Below are 18,246 nucleotides of genomic sequence, written 5' to 3' on the forward strand. Positions count from 1 at the left end.
AATAAATTGAGATTATTTTGGTACACCAGTCTCTTTTTCTCTCTTTGAATCCTTTAAGATACCTGTGGAGGGGAACTAGGCAATGCTAGTCAGGACTAGTTTCATTATGTTACATCAGCTATTTCAACTTTCTGTGTAGCTATTTCAACTTTCTGTGTAAAGCTGCCCCCATAAAGTAACCTATGGATAAGGCTTCTAGTTAGAGCGTGCATGGGCGATGTTAAAGTCATTCAACTGTAACCTACTTGTGGTCACATGAAGGATCATTTGCCTCTAATAATGACTTCACTAGCGGAATTACCCTGACCTGTTATCAGGGACCTGTTTTAACCTGTCATGCCTTGTTGATTGTGGGTGTGTTTGTTCATGAAAGTGAGCACATGATCTGGCACTGCAGGAGTAGGCCCTATATGGTGTGTAGCTTGTGACTCAGCTAGTTGTTCTAAGGATTTCACACCTGTGAGGCAAGCAAGCATGTTATGGCAAAAAAAATAGCCCATTTCAACCTATTTCAGTCAATGTAACATCAATATATTTTATTATATATTACATTACATTACATTATTACATTGTTATAATAACGTGTAGTCTAATGGTCTATTGAAAGTTTGACTAGTTGGCTACACCACTTCGATGGGAGGGAGAAGAGGTATACAACACAGAAGTGAGATATGCTGCAATACTGCTGCAATACTGCTGGGAGAAGACGTATACAACATAGAAGTGAGATATGCTGCAATACTGCTGGGAGAAGACGTATACAACATAGAAGTGAGATATGCTGCAATACTGCTGGGAGAAGACGTATACACCATAGAAGTGAGATATGCTGCAATACTGCTGCAATACTGCTTCAAAGGTCATTGCGTAATCACAGGGACTTTCTCATATTAGCTTAGGTCACATTCCTGGCTGACGTCTCACATCAGCCTCTGTGGGGCCTATATTAGCAGCAGAGGGGAAGGTCTACACATGAACCTTGTTGGTCTGACAGGCGACATCCTGAGAGAGAAGAGAGAAAGCAGCACTCTGCAGGGATGGGATACTTGTTTTTTTTCCCCACTGAAACATGGACTCTCCTCTTTCTATTTTTGGGCCTGCTGATAGCGTAAGATCATTTGAAACTTTGCTATGTGTTTGATGGTAGTGATATTATTCTGATATTGTGTGTTCTGTGAAAAACTTATTTTTAAATTTATAGCAGATCTATAACTATTTCAAAATAGTTTAAAACGGAATTTAATACACCCCACTCCTGGCAGGTGGGTTTGACTGACTGCAGCTCAGAAGATAAAGAGAATGGAAGAGAATTTGGGGTGCTTCCTAAATGTGCTTACAACACATCATGTCACATAATTAATGTGTATAAAAACAATATTTGCATTCCCTTCACTAGGTATGGGGTCTGGCCTTACAGGTTTTTTCTTGGGAAAATAGAAAGGTTAGTCTCGGAATGTCTGTCTGTCTGTTTTTCCCTACCTATAGTTTTATTGTTGTTATGTGCATTTTGATGGTATATTTAATAGAGGTATTTATGGAACTTGAGAGAGGAAGTATGACCCCCATTCATTTATGGACCTCTGAAGATAAATAGCCACCCGGCATCCAATCAAAAAATAGTATTTTGAATTTCACCAAACATCACTCCTTCATTGTTCCCCTGTCCTCGCCTTTTTAGCAGCGTGTTCATCAGGTCCTGGGACACCAGAATGAATGCAATTCTAATGTAATAGCTGACCAAAATATCAAAAAATCAAAAGTTGGTCTTGGCCTGCACAGATCCCAGAAGCCCATGGCCCGTGCAAGCTACGTTGACCAAAGCACAGATGATGTTGTCCATGTGGATTGGCAGATCCTCTCAGTTTGAAAACTGCGAATCCTCAAAGACAACATGCTTTTGTGTACTATAACATGGCGCCACATTGGCTTCTTGGTGAAAATGTGTCGGGAAGTAAGAACATGTTGGACGCCATTTTCAAAGATGGTGGCGGCCAAGAATGATGCTAACTGGCTGAAGCTAACTCTCCAAATGCTAACTCCCTATTTCTGTTATGCTGTAGGGGTTCACTCAGTTTGACACCGAGTGTTTCAAGAAGTATGGAAAACTATGGGGGTAAATGGCCTATACACAAACTCCAACTTTGGAATTATCAGACGGAGACTATCAAATAAAATACCCAACAGAAGTCTTCATGACTCTGCGTTATTGTAAAGTGTCTGTATTTCCCTGTCCTAGTACCTTTGATGGGAGACAGCCTATTCTGTCTGTGTTGGATAAGACCATCATCAAAACAGTCATGGTGAAAGAATGCTATCGGCTCTTCACCAACAGAAGGGTAGGTCTACTACACATCCGCCTCATCAATCAGCACCACACTGTACTGTGAAATGAAAGAGTTTTTGGAATTTAAAACTTAAAATTGTGATTTAACTGTGCGTACAGTTACAATTGTTGGAAAAAATAAACAAAGGAATGTTTGTTTTATCTTGGCAAATAACAAAATCATTCTAATATATTTAACTGTTGAATGCTTGCTATCTCTTTTGCTGTCACAGAGGGTCTTACACATATCACATGACTTGTGTGCAGTCTATTTGCACACATTGTTGTACAACAACAACATTGATAAAAACAAGACATCTTTCACATCAGAATCTACGCATAAACGGACCGCTGAACGACGCCGTGACTGTTGTTGAGGACGACGACTGGCGCCGGATCCGGAGTGTTCTGTCTCCGTCTTTCACCAGCGGACGCCTGAAAGAGGTGAGAGAGCGAGCGCTTGATTCTGGACGACTACTGTTTTTTTGTGTCTTTTCATTTTGTTTTGTTTTGTTTTGGAGGTTCTGTAGGGCCACAAATGCAAATGGTAGCAACTATGTTACTAAAGTTGCTGACCCTGGAAGTTCTAGAAATTGAGTTCAGAAATGTAAAGGTGCCATGAAAAAAACAAAAGCACCAGGAGACTTTGTAAATATATTCTTCTGTCCTGTGGCATATATGTGGCAACGCTAAAATATATGGATCATGACTTAAAGGTGCCATGTGTAATGTCCACCAAAAATCAATTCATATTCCACATTTCATAAAAAATGGGGGCAGTATACCTCCAGAAAGTGAGCTGGTTTACCCTAGAGTAACAACCGAGACTCGTGTATTGCAGTTTGGTTAGCGGTGATGTTGTCCGCATACTGCCTCCCATGGCCGAAACTGGTATTATGACACCTGTCGGGCTGTGGCTAGTAATTTAGCATGCTAATTCTGGTTGATATCTCTGCAACACTATACCTTGCCATTTTTTTAATGACATCATCGCCCTTATTTCTTCTCATTCTTTTGATGCGTGTAGCTCATCTTTTGGATATTTTTACCTCAATTCTTACACATGACACCTTTAATGACCACGGAAAACCGAAACCAAAAAATAGGATGTTCTATGTTATGCATGTGTGCTAACACAACAACAACATTGATGGTCACACTCTGCCCATTTTGTTCTCAGATGTTTGGCATCATGAAGACGCACTCAAAGACGCTGGTCAGGAACCTGAGGCGGGAGGCTGTCCAGGGCAAACCAGTGGATCTCAAAGAGTGGGTGGAGTGGACACTTAAGCAATATAGCATGAGTGAGAGTGGGGTTGGTCATGGATATTCCCACGGTGTTGTTCGGCCGTAGCCACGAGGCCAGAGGCCGAGTGGCGCAGGCAACAACAGCCGTGGGAATATCCATGACCAATCCCACGATCACGAGTGCTATATTGCTTTTATACAACAATTCTACCACAAACTAAATAATCTGAAAAGACCCCATTATTGTTTAAAAATGTTAATGTAGTCATCGTTCTTACGCATCAAAAAATAGTTCCCTTTTCAATAGACAGCGTCTTGGTTTCTAGGTAACCAACATTCCAGACCCCTCTCGTTACGGGTCTTTGTGGTTTACATTTCTTCTTGAAAGAAATGTTGAAATCACATTCATATCTAGGTTTGCTGCATGCATGTTACAAGGACACTGGGCCATGTCATGAAAGGGACATGGTACTGCAAAAAAAACGGAAACATAGTCTACATTGCAGAACCACTCAACTTTATTAATGTATAGTGAATAAATGTTACACTACTGTGCACAGCCTGACGTGACGATGCTAGCACGTTAGCAGCGGTTAGCTAATTATGCTAACGTTAGTTATCTACAAGTCTCCTCCAAGTGACAATCATATTATACACAATGCTGGCAATGCTGAGAACAATTAGCATCCTCGTTTATCTTACATACATTGAGTTGACTGTGTGGCTTAATCCACAGATGTGGTGAAGCACTGTTTCGTTATGGTTTGCTAAGGAGTAACCCCTTGCTTGAAATAGTGGAGAGAGCTGGGTGTCAAATCTTCGCATTGTATCACGGAGTGATTTCTTATTAGCTGTGCTGAGTCTGAGTTGAAATGTCCAGGGATATTCCAACTCCTGGAACGTCTCTCGGCCAATCAGAAACAAATAAATAGTTCCATAGAACCCAATTGTTGTATAAAGAGGAGAAATACAACTGGGGCTTCATTTAGAGAGGACTGAGTACGCGAGACAGTGGGCATGGTGGATCATTTAAAATGTTACAAAAACGTTCTTTTTTTCCTTCTCTTTAGCAAGATTACATTTTTATCAGAATTATTCACCCAGTATAAGATCACATAGTAACAAATGAACCGTTTCCAGGAAGTGAATGGACAAAATAACCACGAGTAGTGGATGTCTTCAGAATATTAAACATAGATGGTCTTCCAAAGATATGGTCAGAAAGAGGAAGGAATAATGTAATACAGTATATACCGAATATTCAGCCACACTTTTATTAGGGTATTTAAGCTTACCACATACCACTCTATTCACACACTCTCTCTCTCTCCCTCACTCACACACACTCTCTCCTCTCTCTCTCTCTCTCTCACACACACACACACACACTCTCCTCTCTCTCTTTTTCTATCTCTGTCTCTCACACACACTCTCTCTCTCCTCTCTCTTTCTCTCTCTCTCTCTCTCTCTCTCTCTCTCTGTCTCTCTGTGTCCATCTCAGGTTTGTTGGAGCATACAGCATGGATGTGGTGGCCAGCACTGCTTTCAGTGTGGACATCGACTCACTTAACAACCCCAATGACCCCTTTGTCACCAACATCAAGAAAATGCTCAAGTTCAACATTTTCAACCCCTTTCTTCTCTTAATAAGTAAGATATATTCTCTCATACAGTACAGTATAAGCATTGGTACATATGAGCAATGGTACATATTCTCTGTGGGTGTACTTAGTGATCTAAATGTATTAACCGTTCATTAGATGTACTGTATAGACCCTTTCAACAAGGTAAACAAAAACAATGCTTGAACGTTCTACGCCCCAATCTACTTCCTCTGCATTAAGATAACATATGGAATGTTAAAAAGGAAGTCTTGTGGGGCCAACTATGATGCTGATAATGGAACTCTATTAAAAGGATCCATATCTACAGAATCTACAGAAACAGATCATCAGAGTCATCATTTGTGATATTATATGGACCCTTTCAAGAGAGTTCCATTATCAGCATCATAGTTGGCCCCACAAGGCTTCCTTTTTAACATTCCATATGTTATCTTAATGCAGAGGAAGTAGATTGGGGCCCAAATAGAACGTTCAAGCATTGTTTTTGTTTTTATTGATGAAAGGGTCTATAGTTTTTTACAGCAACTTTCAAGATACCCAAGGTCCATTTACAAACAATTATGTGCATTGCTTCAGAGTGCACATACTGTAAGTGTCTGCTCATAGTACAGTATGTCTCATAAGGGGTGAGAGAAAAAAAGAAAAGAAAACTCTTTTCTTCAGTACACACGTGTAAACATGCTAGTAGTTTTCTGTCTGCCTGTGTCATGCCTAATATATTTCAAATGAGTGTGTTTTTGAACAGGCCTTGCTTGCTCCAACCAGCTCCCTTATACCATCTAATTCTTACACCATCTGATCTAATTCTTCTACACCATCTCCATGTGCAGTGTTCTTCCCTTTTACCATTCCCCTCCTGGAGAAGATGAACTTCTCTTTAATGCCCGCCGCTGTCATGGACTTCTTCTACACCTCGCTGAGGAAGATCAAAGCCGAGAGGGAGACCAGCTCTCAAAAGGTATGGGTGGTGGTTTAGTAGTGGCATTCAACAGGTATGGGTGGTGGTTTAGTGGTGGCACTCAACAGGTATGGGTGGTGGTTTAGTGGTTAGTGGCTTTAAACAGGTATGAGTGGTGGTGGCCTCATTTCTGTGTGTGGTCACTTCTGCAGAGTCGAGTGGACTTCCTCCAGCTGATGATGGATTCCCAGGGGTCGGAGACTGAGGGCAAACAGCGAGAGGAAATGCCAAATAAAGGTCAGGGGTCATCCATCCATTTACATTTACCACACACTTTCATCCTAAGCAACTTACATATGTCAATTATATTACAAGGGATTACATTGTCCCTGGAGTAACTTGGGGTTAAGTACCTTGCTCAACGGCACAATGATGCCAGCTGGGAATTGAGCCCACATTTCTGTCAGTCTACTTCATGCTAGCCCAGCTCCTTAGCCACTACGCTACCAACTACATAATCCCCTCGCAAAGCTTCAAATAGTACTGCTTTTTTATATGAATGACATCCAGGGTAAGTTAAAGGTTGTATCAGTGATGGCGGGGTAACGTCACTTCTGTTGACGTTCAAACAAAACAGAGAGCTAGCTTGCTACTCCCTCCCCCTCCCTCCCGTGCAATTGAAACTCTCCTGAACGCGCATCTCGTCGGTTATTGGTCGGAACAATTTATTTTGCCTTTGAGTGGTTGGCAACACTTGTTGGTGGCAATTGTTTTTGTGTGCAGATCTCCGAGCCTAGGCTGCCTACCGAGGCGCGTTTTTTTGACGGCCTGCTTATGGGCAAGACAGCTAGCGGATAGTTAGGAAAGATTAGATTAATGTGATAATTTATGTTTGGGCCTTTTTTGGGCCTGAAATCGCTGATACACCCTTTAAATATGAACAATTACAACCAACATTTTGTTATAGAAACACTACTACTTGTAGTGATTTTTGTAAAGAATAATAATAGTGTGTGTAACACCACCAGATGACACAAGGTGCTATATTTCTACAGAAAAGATAAATTATCAATCTGTATATTCAGTACGAAAGATATTTTCTAAGTATGAGTATAAGGTATATGCGTATTTACTATAGGATACCCTATAAGCTTGAATTTCCCCTTGGGGATCAATTATGTATGTATGTATGTATGTATGTATGTATGTATGTATGTATGTATGTATGAGCGAGCTATACTGTAAGTGTGCATTCTATGAACATCATATGTTTGTTAAGGAGCTACAGCATTTTTTTTATTATTATCATTCACAATTTTCTAAGTGATGAGGACCAATGGTATCTAATGCAGACAGGGCTGGGGTTTCTGTGCTTGTCAGTGCAGTCCACTGACTGATTGGTCTTGTACTATGTGTGCAACCAAGAACATAAAAAGTCATCATACCAAGTGCAGTAACATTGCTGAACTCAAAATAAGCCACTCATATAAGAAACACATATTTATTCCTGCTGTCTATTACATTAATTCACAGTATTAGATGTTAAAATTCCTTGTGCCAAAATCCAAGGTAAAAAACACATTCAGAAGCCCCTACTCAAATTAACTTTAAAAAGCACGCTACCCACAAATCTGCCAACAAATGATCACAAACACAAGACAAATGGCCCATCCAACAGCAGTATATAGTATGCGGCATGTCATTGGGGTTATCAAGTGGGCACCCTCATTCACCGATGTTTCGTTAAGTTAGGCCCACGAAACCTCATGAAGGCTTAACAATGAAACCAGCGCCCTGGAGACCTCCCTCCATGCCAGCCACCATATTACCACATTGAAATATCCAATACCCAAAATACTCTTAACCAGCCTAGGCATGGTCTAGGTTGGCTAGGTTGGTCCGTCCCGTTGATGTGGACTGAACCATAACCATAAAAACCCTAGCCAACCACCATCAACCTAGGCACAACCCATAACAAATTAGCCAGTTAGCTTAGCCAGTTAGCTTAGGCCCCATCACAAGCACAAAACAAATTAGCCAGTTAGCTTACGCCCCATGTTGCCACCATATTACCACAATAAACATCCAAATACCCTTAACCAACCTAGGCATGGTCTATAGTAGGTTGGTTAGGTTGGTCCGTTCCGTTGATACGGACTGAACCATAACCATAAAAAACCCTAGCCAACCACCACCAACCTAGGCACAGTCCATCACAAACACAAAACAAAATATAGCCGCAAGCGGCAATGGCGGGCCTGAGCACCTGCGGGCCGCAACCCGTGACGTTTCAGAATCCAACAAAGAAAACATATTTGATGCGTGTGCTATTTGTTTTTGTATTTTATTTTCTGCCACATGTACTTGCTTGGCCAGGTGGGGGCGCAATGCAAGGCAGGCCCATTGGGTGTCATCATAATCATAATATATATTAACGTGAGAAATTTCAGACCATTCATTTTAAGCAAAGAACATTTGATACACTTTTTGGTTGGCCAGAAAGTGGCGCTATGTTAGGCATGGAAATTACACATGTGAATATCATCACAATAATGATATCCAAATTTTTGTAAACTTTCAGATCAATCACTTAAGGCATTGTCCATTTCTGGCACATTTCCTGCTTGACCAGGTGGTGGCACTATGCCAGGCAGGCCCATTGGGTGTCTGGATATCATCATAAATCATAATATCTATTAACATGAGAAGTTTCAGACCATTTATTCAAAGCATAGAGCATCTCTGGCACATTTTCTGCTTGGCCAGATGGTGGCGCTATGCTAGGCCTGTGAATTACGGATGTAAATATCATCACAATAATGATATCCGATATTTTATAAAGTTTCAGATCAATCACTTAAGGCAGGGGTGGGCAAACTGTGGCCCGCGGGCCGGATCCGGCCCGCCAAGCACTTTCATCCGGCCCGCCGAGCATTTCATTTAGTTATCAGGCTGCTCGCTATTTTTTTCCTGCGATAGAGACGACGTTGGTTAGCTCTACTGCAAACTGCTTTTCACTCTCCTTAGATAACGTTTACAATGTCAATGTCAAAACATCATGTTAAATAGAGATAACATCATGTTAAACTAAGTTAACTCTTAGTTATCTCCTTTGCAGCAGATCTAACGTGAACATTATGCAATCCATTTAATTGGGAACACGTCTGCACTTACGAGAGGGAGAGAGAGCTGCAGGTTCCAGCTGGCTTGTGATTGTTGATAATTGATATCTCCTTATAAGAAAGTTTTAAAAGGAAATCATGAAGGCAACAGTAGTTCCCACTACTGACCATTTAAAAACTGTGAGAGGGCCCAGCCGCATTGGTACAGCACTAGCCATAGCGGAGCAGGCAGAAGATCATTGAGAAATAAACGTGAATTAAAGCGACTGTCTTAAAGCGACAGTGCACAATTTATACATTTGTTAAACAGCATACAATTAGCAGTATTTTTAAGCAATTAATATTTTAAAACAAATACTTTTCATACTAGGCTATAAAAAATGTATTTTTTTATAGGTGCGGCGTGGGGGGGTTGTTGTGCGGCCCGCCGGCCAATTTTCGAAACCCAATGTGGCCCTTGAGCCAAAAAGTTTGCCCACCCCTGACTTAAGGCATTGTCCATTTCTGGCACATTTCCTGCTTGGCCAGGTGGTGGCGCTGTCAGGCAGGCCATTTCAAGCCATGCATGGTGAATTAAGACACATTTATTGTTTATGTGGAAGGGTAGTAAAATTCATAGTTTTGCCTTTTCATCAAATTACAACATATCAAGAATCAGAAGCATATTGGCATCATGTATGCCAACTTTCACATGAATCGGATCAACCGTCTAGGAGGAGTACGTTAAAATTGATCATGTCCACAATGCACAAAATCCCAATTACCTCACTTCCTGTGGGCGTGGCTAATGGCATGTTAATACAAAAAAGTTGATTGTTTTGGGAGTTACACACACCCACCAAATTTGGTGTGTGTATCTAAAACTATATGCCAACCACAAGTCACAGTGACATAAAGGGGCTATGGAGTTCCTGGCCAAGCCCAGTGCCAAAAACTTTTCACCTGTGTATTCATGGTACTTCTTGACGCGTGTACCAAATTTAATGCGTTTTCACCGATGGGAAGAACCTCTTTTGGCATCACATTTCATCACATTTTAGTCCGCACAAAATCCCAAATACCTCACTTCCTGTTGGGCGTGGCTAATGCATTGTACATACGAAAGTTGTTAATCTTGGGGAGTTACACACACCTACCAAATTTGATGCGTCTAACTGAAAGTATGTGCCAACCACTGCCTCAATCACCTAAGGGGGCGCTACTGAGTCCCTGGGCCACGCCCGGGGCCAAGCTCTTGTACCTAACTGCTTTGTGTGACACCTGATGTGTGTTAGCCTGGCGGGCCATCCTATATCATTGAAATGTATAGTCTGGAATCGAACCATTTACCTCGCTTAATCCAAGGGGCGGGCAGAGAATTGTCTTTCAAACTGCCTAGGCATGCAATAGGGCCAGCCTTACGACCATATCCGTTATCCGTCGGCAAAACGGCAAATACATCCTTCTTCGAAAGGAATTACTTAAGTGCATTGTGTTGCTCAACTTTCAAAGAAAAAGCACAAGTCCAACTCCTCCAAAGTTGGCGCCAACGCCGATTCAAACAACCGCTCTTAGTTAGCCATAGCCACCTTCCTTGTTGTTCACCGTCACAGGACTGTCGTTATCCTGTTAAGCCCGCCTTAAGACTCTCTAACAAAATAGAGCGCTGTGATTGGATGAAGTCCACGGCGTCAGCCAATAGAAATCCCTATGGTTTGATACTAGACGTACAGGCTGAGCAAATTAATTTGCCGGCGCTAGGGTGCGTCTAGATTTCTAGGCTAGATGTGTGTGTCAAATTTTCAAGACTTTTCGACCATGTTAACCACCTCAAAATATATGCCAACCACGGGATCAGTCACCTAAGGGGGCGCTAGCGAGTCCCTGGGCCACGCCCGGGTTCAAGCTCTTGTACCTATCTGCGTTGCATGACACCTTTCAAGAGTTTTCGCCCATGTTAACCACCTCAAAAAAGGAATGCAAAAAAGTAGAATAACAATAATAAGAATCCTTACAAAAACAATAGGGCCTTGCGCCCTTCGGTGCTCGGGATATAATAATCATTTCAAAAACAATAGGGCTTCGCACCTCTCGGTGCTCAGGCCCTAATAATCCTTACAAAAACAATAGGGCCTTGTGCCCTTCGGTGCTCGGGCCCTAAATATAGCCGCAAGCGGCAATGGCGGGCCCGAGCACCTACAACAAATAATAATAATAATAATAATAATCTTTCCAAAAACAATAGGGCTTCGCACCTCTCGGACCCCTCCTCTTGCGCCCTTCGGTGCTCGAGCCCTAATGAACCAGTTAGCTTACCTTAGCTTGCGCCCCAGGAAGGGTAACTTCTCCTTACCCACAACCATTCGCTTGCTCGTTGTGCTGCCAAGGACATGTTACTAACCACCTGCCTTAGACTTAGACCACCTGCCCACAAATGCCCAATTCAGATAGCAAGCCAATAGCAGATCTGGCCACAAACCCTCGTGCGCCGATTTCAATAGGCCTTAATCATGCACTCCAACCTTGCTTGGCTGCCTCCTCTTTTATTTCAGTGTATTTCGCTCTCTTCAGCTCATTGGCCTCTTCCACTCTGTCTTCCCAAGGAACAGTGAGTTCAATGAAGTAAACTATCTTCTCTGAATCCGACCATAGAATTAAGTCGGGTCGTAGTTTAGTACTCACTATATGTGGAGGTACCGCCATCTGCTGGCCAAGATCAACCTTCATTTCCCAGCCCGCTCCATTTTCCAACTGGCCGGTTTTACACCTGACCTTCGCGGAAGGAGGTTTATCCCCCTGACGTACAAAGTTAATTTGCCTAACCCCTTTACTAGCTGCTAATGAATTGACTTCTCTCCTTTTATCCTCTATCGCCGCTGCCACACATTTCAATACCTGGTTATGACGCCACGTATACCGCCCCTGGGTAAGACTTACCTTGCACCCTGATAAGATATGGTGGAGACTGCCCACACACGAGCAAAGTATGCATTTATCATCCTCACCAAACCATTGACTTAAATTCTTGGGAGATAGGAGCACATCATATGTAGCACCTAACATAAATCTGATCCTACCAGCTTCCATGCCCCATAGATCTTTCCATTTAATCCGTCTTTTTTCCACCCCTTCCCAGTTCACCCACAGCCCTTGTTTTGCCTGCGACACTGCCTTAGTACATCTTACAGTCTCCTCCTGTCTATGCATTTCCTCCACTACCATTTTCCTCTTTTCTCCTGCAGAAGCCTTACTCCACAAGGGTTTACTTATGCCCACCCCTAGGCCTGCATCATACCACCTTCCCAGACTCTTCACTGGTTTCTCCAGAACTGTGGGAATCACCTCTTTATTTAGGGCAAACTTCTTATTCATTACCTTCCCTTTAACAATTAAGAGACTCCTAGACTTACTTGGCTTCACCTTCATTCTGGCCCATTGCAGATTGCTATTTAACTTATCCAGCAACCTGTTGGTGCATGGAACGGTTGACGTCAAGGTTGTCATGTCGTCCATGAAAGCCCTAATCGGGGGGAGGCGTGGCCCTCCCTTCAACTTCTCCCCACCCACTACCCATTTTGAGGCCCTAATGATGACCTCCATTGCCATTGTAAAAGCAAGTGGAGAGATGGTACATCCCGCCATGATTCCTATCTTGAGTTGTTGCCACCCTCTTGTGTAATCAGCTGTAGTAAAACATATTAATTTGATATTGTTTGATATTTATTACAGTATTTGTTGTGTGTTTATTTTGTCCATTTGTGTCTTTTAACTTACCTGTGACAAACACATTTCCACATCTGTTTTATTCTCTTGTTATTAATGTCTCTGTCTCCTCCTCCTCACAGGGCTAAGTGACCACGAGATTCTGTCGCAGTCGATGATCTTCATCTTCGCCGGCTATGAGACCACCAGCAGCACCTTGTCCTTCCTCTTCTACAACCTGGCCACCAACCCCGAGGCCCTGGAGAAACTGCTGCAGGAGGTTGACCAGGTCTTCCCAGACAAGGTGACTTACCACACCTGTAGATAAGGTTAAAACTGTATTGGCACTGTGAAATTATAGATACGTAACAATGCAATGCAGTTGGCACATCCAAGGAAGTTTATCTACAGGTGCCAGACTAGGGTTGCCACATGTACTGGATTTCCCAGGATTGTTCTCTTCTTTGAGTTAATAATATTTTCCGGGACACGAATTGTCCCGTTTTTTGGTGAAAATTAGCTTTTGGTGAAAATGAACTCTGGTGCCTAGAGACGCGTTTTTTTGACGGCCTGCTTATGGGACAGGCAGCTAGCGGATCATTAGGAAAGATGAGATGAATGTGATAATTTATGTTTGGGCCTTTTTTGGGCCTGAAATTGCTGATACAACCTGCATATATGGGCTAACACTTAAGCTGGTCTGGTCTGTTGTTTGTCAAGTCAAGTCAGTTTTATTTTTAAAGCCCATTTAACATGCACAGAATGAAACCCAAAGCGCTCCACAAACAAGACACATAGGGCAATTCCACGAAAAATTGACTTTTTGTCACATCCATAACGCCAGTGAAATGCCTTGGCATTTGTATGATGTGAATGATAATTCATTTTTTGTGCCTTTTTTCTCATGTACATTCTTCAGCCAAAAATAGCAAATGCTCAAATTTCATGTAATCATTCACATCATACCATACCATCACATTTTGTTGGCGTTATGGATGTTACAAAAACCGTAATTTTCCATGGAATTGCCCCATAACAAAAAGACAAAAGATGCCGGATGGAGCGGCGTAGTCGCCAGCGTGCCCATGACATCAAGACATGACAAATACATTTAAAAAATACCAAAACTAAAATGATGCCGGACGGAGCAGCGTAGTTGCTAGTGTACCTGTGACACCAAGACATACAAGACAGACGACAAAACAAATAAACACAAAAATGTCCAAGGGAAATGATTGACCCGCGATTGATTGTTTGTCAGGCTCCAGTGTCCTATGAGGGCGTGATGCAGATGGAGTATCTGGACAGTGTTCTGAATGAGACCCTGCGCATCTTCCCTGTGGTGCCACGCGTGGAGAGGGTCAGCAAGAGGACCGTCGACATCAACAGCATCACCATCCCCAAGGGGACAATAGTCATGGTGCCCGTCTACGTGCTCCACAGAGACCCAGACGTCTGGAGCGACCCCGAGAGCTTCAAACCGGAAAGGTAGGAAGCACCACTACCCAGAGGCATTACCTATTGTCTGTGTGTGTGCGTGTGTGTGACCAGAGTAACCAGAAAGATAGGACATGCACAATTTTTATTTGATTACGGCATGTAAATAATGCTATTACCACCAGCACATAATATCCCAGGTGCACTGCATAATTTGCTCGTGTGACTTTCCCTTCGCTCTACTCATGTAGCACAGCGGTAACCATGGAAATACATGGTGTAGGCTGTGACCAGCTGGTAAAAACATGGTAGGGGAAAGTTACAGTGATGTCATGTGACACATTTATATAGTAATATATAGTGGTATATATTACCACCAAGTAGATTATTCACATGACATGAAATTTGAATTTGAATTTGAAATTGTTATAGAAGCTAGTTACCTACAGTACAAAATCAAATATTAAGAACATTAGATTTTATAATTATACAATTTCACCCTATAGAATATTTTAAAAGAAAAATTTTAGATTACATGATTGGATTATCCACTTGCGGTTAGGAGGGAAAGTCCTGCTTTGGCTTCCTTTCGTGTTCAGGTCAACAGATTGCCCCTCTGGTTTTGTGATTGTATCCCAAACCTCTGAAGTCACACGAGAAATCATTTTGTCATCTTGTCTCCGTTTGTCAGGTTCAGTAAGGAGAACAAGGAGAGCATTGACCCGTACACCTACATGCCGTTCGGACTCGGCCCCAGGAACTGCATCGGGATGCGCTTCGCCCTGGTCAGCATGAAGCTGGTCGTCGTGGAGGTGCTGCAGAGATTCACCGTCGCCACCTGCGAGGAGACGCAGGTTCCTGTGGAACTGGACAACCAGGGTCTCTTGGCGCCTAAGGAACCCATTAAACTCAAGCTCATCCCGCGCACATTGTCTCACGGTACATCAACGGAATAGGACAGCACACCTGCTGTTTGTGGACACTCCTTAAAACTCAGCTACTTTAATTTGTTTTGGTCAGTAAAACAATGTGTTAAAACATAATTTAGCAATTTAACATAACACAAACGTGGAAACTTTGGTGTAAGTGAGATAGTGAACTTAATAGCATTCTGGTAGCAGTGAGGTGCAGTTTGCAGTGAGGTGCATTACCATTTCAAATGTATGTTAACTTCTTTTACCCAAACGTCTTGCTGTACATTATCCATTTTAAACTGTCTGTGTATTAGATTAGATTTTGCTGATAAAATACAAATTAGTTAATAGAGTAAAAAAAAAAAATCTTACCTCTGCATCATCTGAAGTAATCAAATGGGGCTTCTGGTCGAGGGGATGAAAATGGACATTTAGTGTGTGTGTGTGTGTGTGTGTGTGTGAGTGTTTGTGTGTGAGAGAGTGTGTGTGTGTTTGAGAGAGAGAGAGAGATAGAGAGAGAGAAAAGAGAGTTTGTGTGTAAGTATGTGTGTGTGTGTGAGAGAAAGAGGGTGAAAGGGTGAACTATTTTGAGCAAATTACATTTAAATGTTAATGTTTAGTTTTTTTTGTCAGAATTTTATAATATGAAGAAAATAAAAAAAATTTTTTTATAATTTTTATCACGAGTTTGTCATTATTGTCCCCTTGGTATTAAGGATGTACAGTACTTTATCTTGTGTAAACAGCTGTTTACTAGTTTACACATGGAAGGCTTGGTTCAGAGCACTAGTGTGTTTGGCCTGGTAGCTGGACATGCTTCTGGGATGCCAATGATCGCCTGAGTCTGTTGACTTGCCCGATAGATGGGCATGTGATATACTATGTGATTATGTGAATTACAATGCGATTATGGCATGATTTTAGCCCCGAATCAATCTAATCCAACAGATGTTTGAATCAGGCCAAATTTCTGTCCGATGCGTTGTGTAGTTTGACCAGGCTTACCACGCCAGATCAGAAGACGGACAGTATAAATAGATGGATTTACATGGACACTTTTAATTGTACAGTGTGATCGGTAGAATGTACAGTGTGAGCAGTAGAACGTACAGTGTGAGCGGTAGAACAGTAGAACGTACAGTGTGAGCAGTGGATTGTACAGTGTGAGCAGTGGGAGATACAGTGTGAGCAGTGGAAGATACAGTGCGAACACAGCAAACATATCTGATTAAAACGTAGTGCGAGTTATGATGTTGTAAGTGACTAAGAAAACGCATAGTCTCTGCCTAAACTTATTATTATAGGCTCCAAATCCCAAATCCAAATCTTTGAATTTCCCCTTGAGGATCAATAAAGTATCTATCTATCTATCTATCTATCTATCTATCTAAATCCACTAGTCATGTAACACCATTACTGATGCAACTGCACTGGCTTCCAGTTGCCTACAGAATACATTTCAAAGTCCTACTCCTGGCATACAAGGCCCTACACAATTATGCCCCCACCTACCTCACTGACCTCCTAGAAGTCAACACTCCTGCCCGCTCACTGAGATCCTCCTCAGCAGGCCTACTGCATGTCCCTAATGTGAACCTCAGCACCCAGGGAGAGAGGGCTTTCCGCTACATCACCCCCAAGCTGTGGAATTCACTGCCAGACTACATCAGACACTGTGACTCCATTACTGACTTTAAAAACAGACTTAAAAAATATGTCTTCAAGATGGCTTATGGACTGACTGACTGACTGACTTTTTTACTTTTACTTTCATTTTTAATTTATTTTTGAGATGACTATAATTTCAACAACCTTTTTGTTTTTGTTTATTTGTGAAGGGACCTTGGGTGACATGAAAGGCGCTTTAAATAAAATGTATTATTATTATTATTAATAATAAACATAATCATGCCCCCATGGAGAGTGTAGCACTGTAGCTGCCTGGCAGCTCTAGCTGTTGGCTACATCAACTTGATCTAGGTAGCACAGTTTTTTTTATTTCTTACCACATAGATCATAGAGCGAGCATGGACGATGTTGAAATCATTCAACTGCACAGTTTTTTTATTTAATAATGACTTCTTACCCTGACCTGTTTGTTGTGACTCAGTAGTTGTTCTAAGGATTTCAAACCTGTGAGGCAACCAAACATGGAAAAAAAGCCCATGTTGAAATCATTCAACTGCCTTAATGAAACATTAACCTATGTGGTCTAATGGTCTACTAATATAACTCTCAAGCCTTAAATCAATAAACATTTAATGAAACATTGTTATAACATGAATGGTCTATTTCCATTTTCTCCCTCATTGTTAATAATGGTCTATTTTCAATATAACTTCTCAAGCCTTAATGAAACATTGTTATAACATGACCTGGTCTTTTTCAATATAACTCAGTAGTTGTTCATGTGGTCTAATGGTCTATTTCAATCAAACCTCAAGCCTTAATGAAACATTGGCAATGAAACATTGTGGTCTATTTCAATCAAAAATTGTTATAACATGTGGTCTAATGGTCTATTTCAATCAATATAACTTCTCAAGCCTTAATGAAACATTGTTATAACATGTGGTCTAATGGTCTATTTCAATCAATATAACTTCTCAAGCCTTAATGAAACATTGTTATAACATGTGGTCTAATGGTCTATTTCAAAGTTTGACTAGTTGGCTATTCCATTGTTATCGTGGTCTAATGGTCTATTTCAATCAATATAACTTCTCAAAATGAAACGTTGAAACATGTGAGATATTTGTAGTTGGCATTCCATATCGAAACCACGCGTGTGCGTTGCTATGAAAGTCCCGAAACCACGTAATGCGTTGCAGGGACTTTCTCGTTTCTCGTATTAGCTTAGCTCATATTCCTGGCTGACGTCTCACATCAGCCTCTGTGGGGCCTATATTAGCAGCAGAGGGGAAGGTCTACACATGAACCGAGTTGGTCTGACAGGCGACATCCTGAGAGAGAAGAGAGAAAGCAGCACTCTGCAGGG

The 18,246-nt window shown here is 41.8% G+C and overlaps 1 protein-coding gene across 1 annotated transcript; it reads left to right on the forward strand.

The window, feature by feature from the left end:
* Nucleotides 1–2,064: 2,064 nt before the first annotated feature.
* LOC125298144 (cytochrome P450 3A27-like) lies at nucleotides 2,065–14,389 on the forward strand. Its single transcript, XM_048248851.1, has 9 exons — nucleotides 2,065–2,113; nucleotides 2,237–2,336; nucleotides 2,654–2,767; nucleotides 3,504–3,592; nucleotides 5,073–5,221; nucleotides 6,027–6,154; nucleotides 6,307–6,391; nucleotides 13,041–13,201; nucleotides 14,159–14,389. Exons 2-9 carry the CDS (start codon nucleotides 2,298–2,300, stop codon nucleotides 14,387–14,389), a joined length of 996 nt encoding a protein of 331 aa, XP_048104808.1. The 5' UTR covers nucleotides 2,065–2,113; nucleotides 2,237–2,297.
* The last annotated feature ends 3,857 nt before the right edge of the window (nucleotides 14,390–18,246 follow it).

This window comes from Alosa alosa, chromosome 7 (genome assembly GCF_017589495.1).
Source record: "Alosa alosa isolate M-15738 ecotype Scorff River chromosome 7, AALO_Geno_1.1, whole genome shotgun sequence".
Lineage (NCBI taxonomy): Eukaryota > Metazoa > Chordata > Actinopteri > Clupeiformes > Clupeidae > Alosa > Alosa alosa.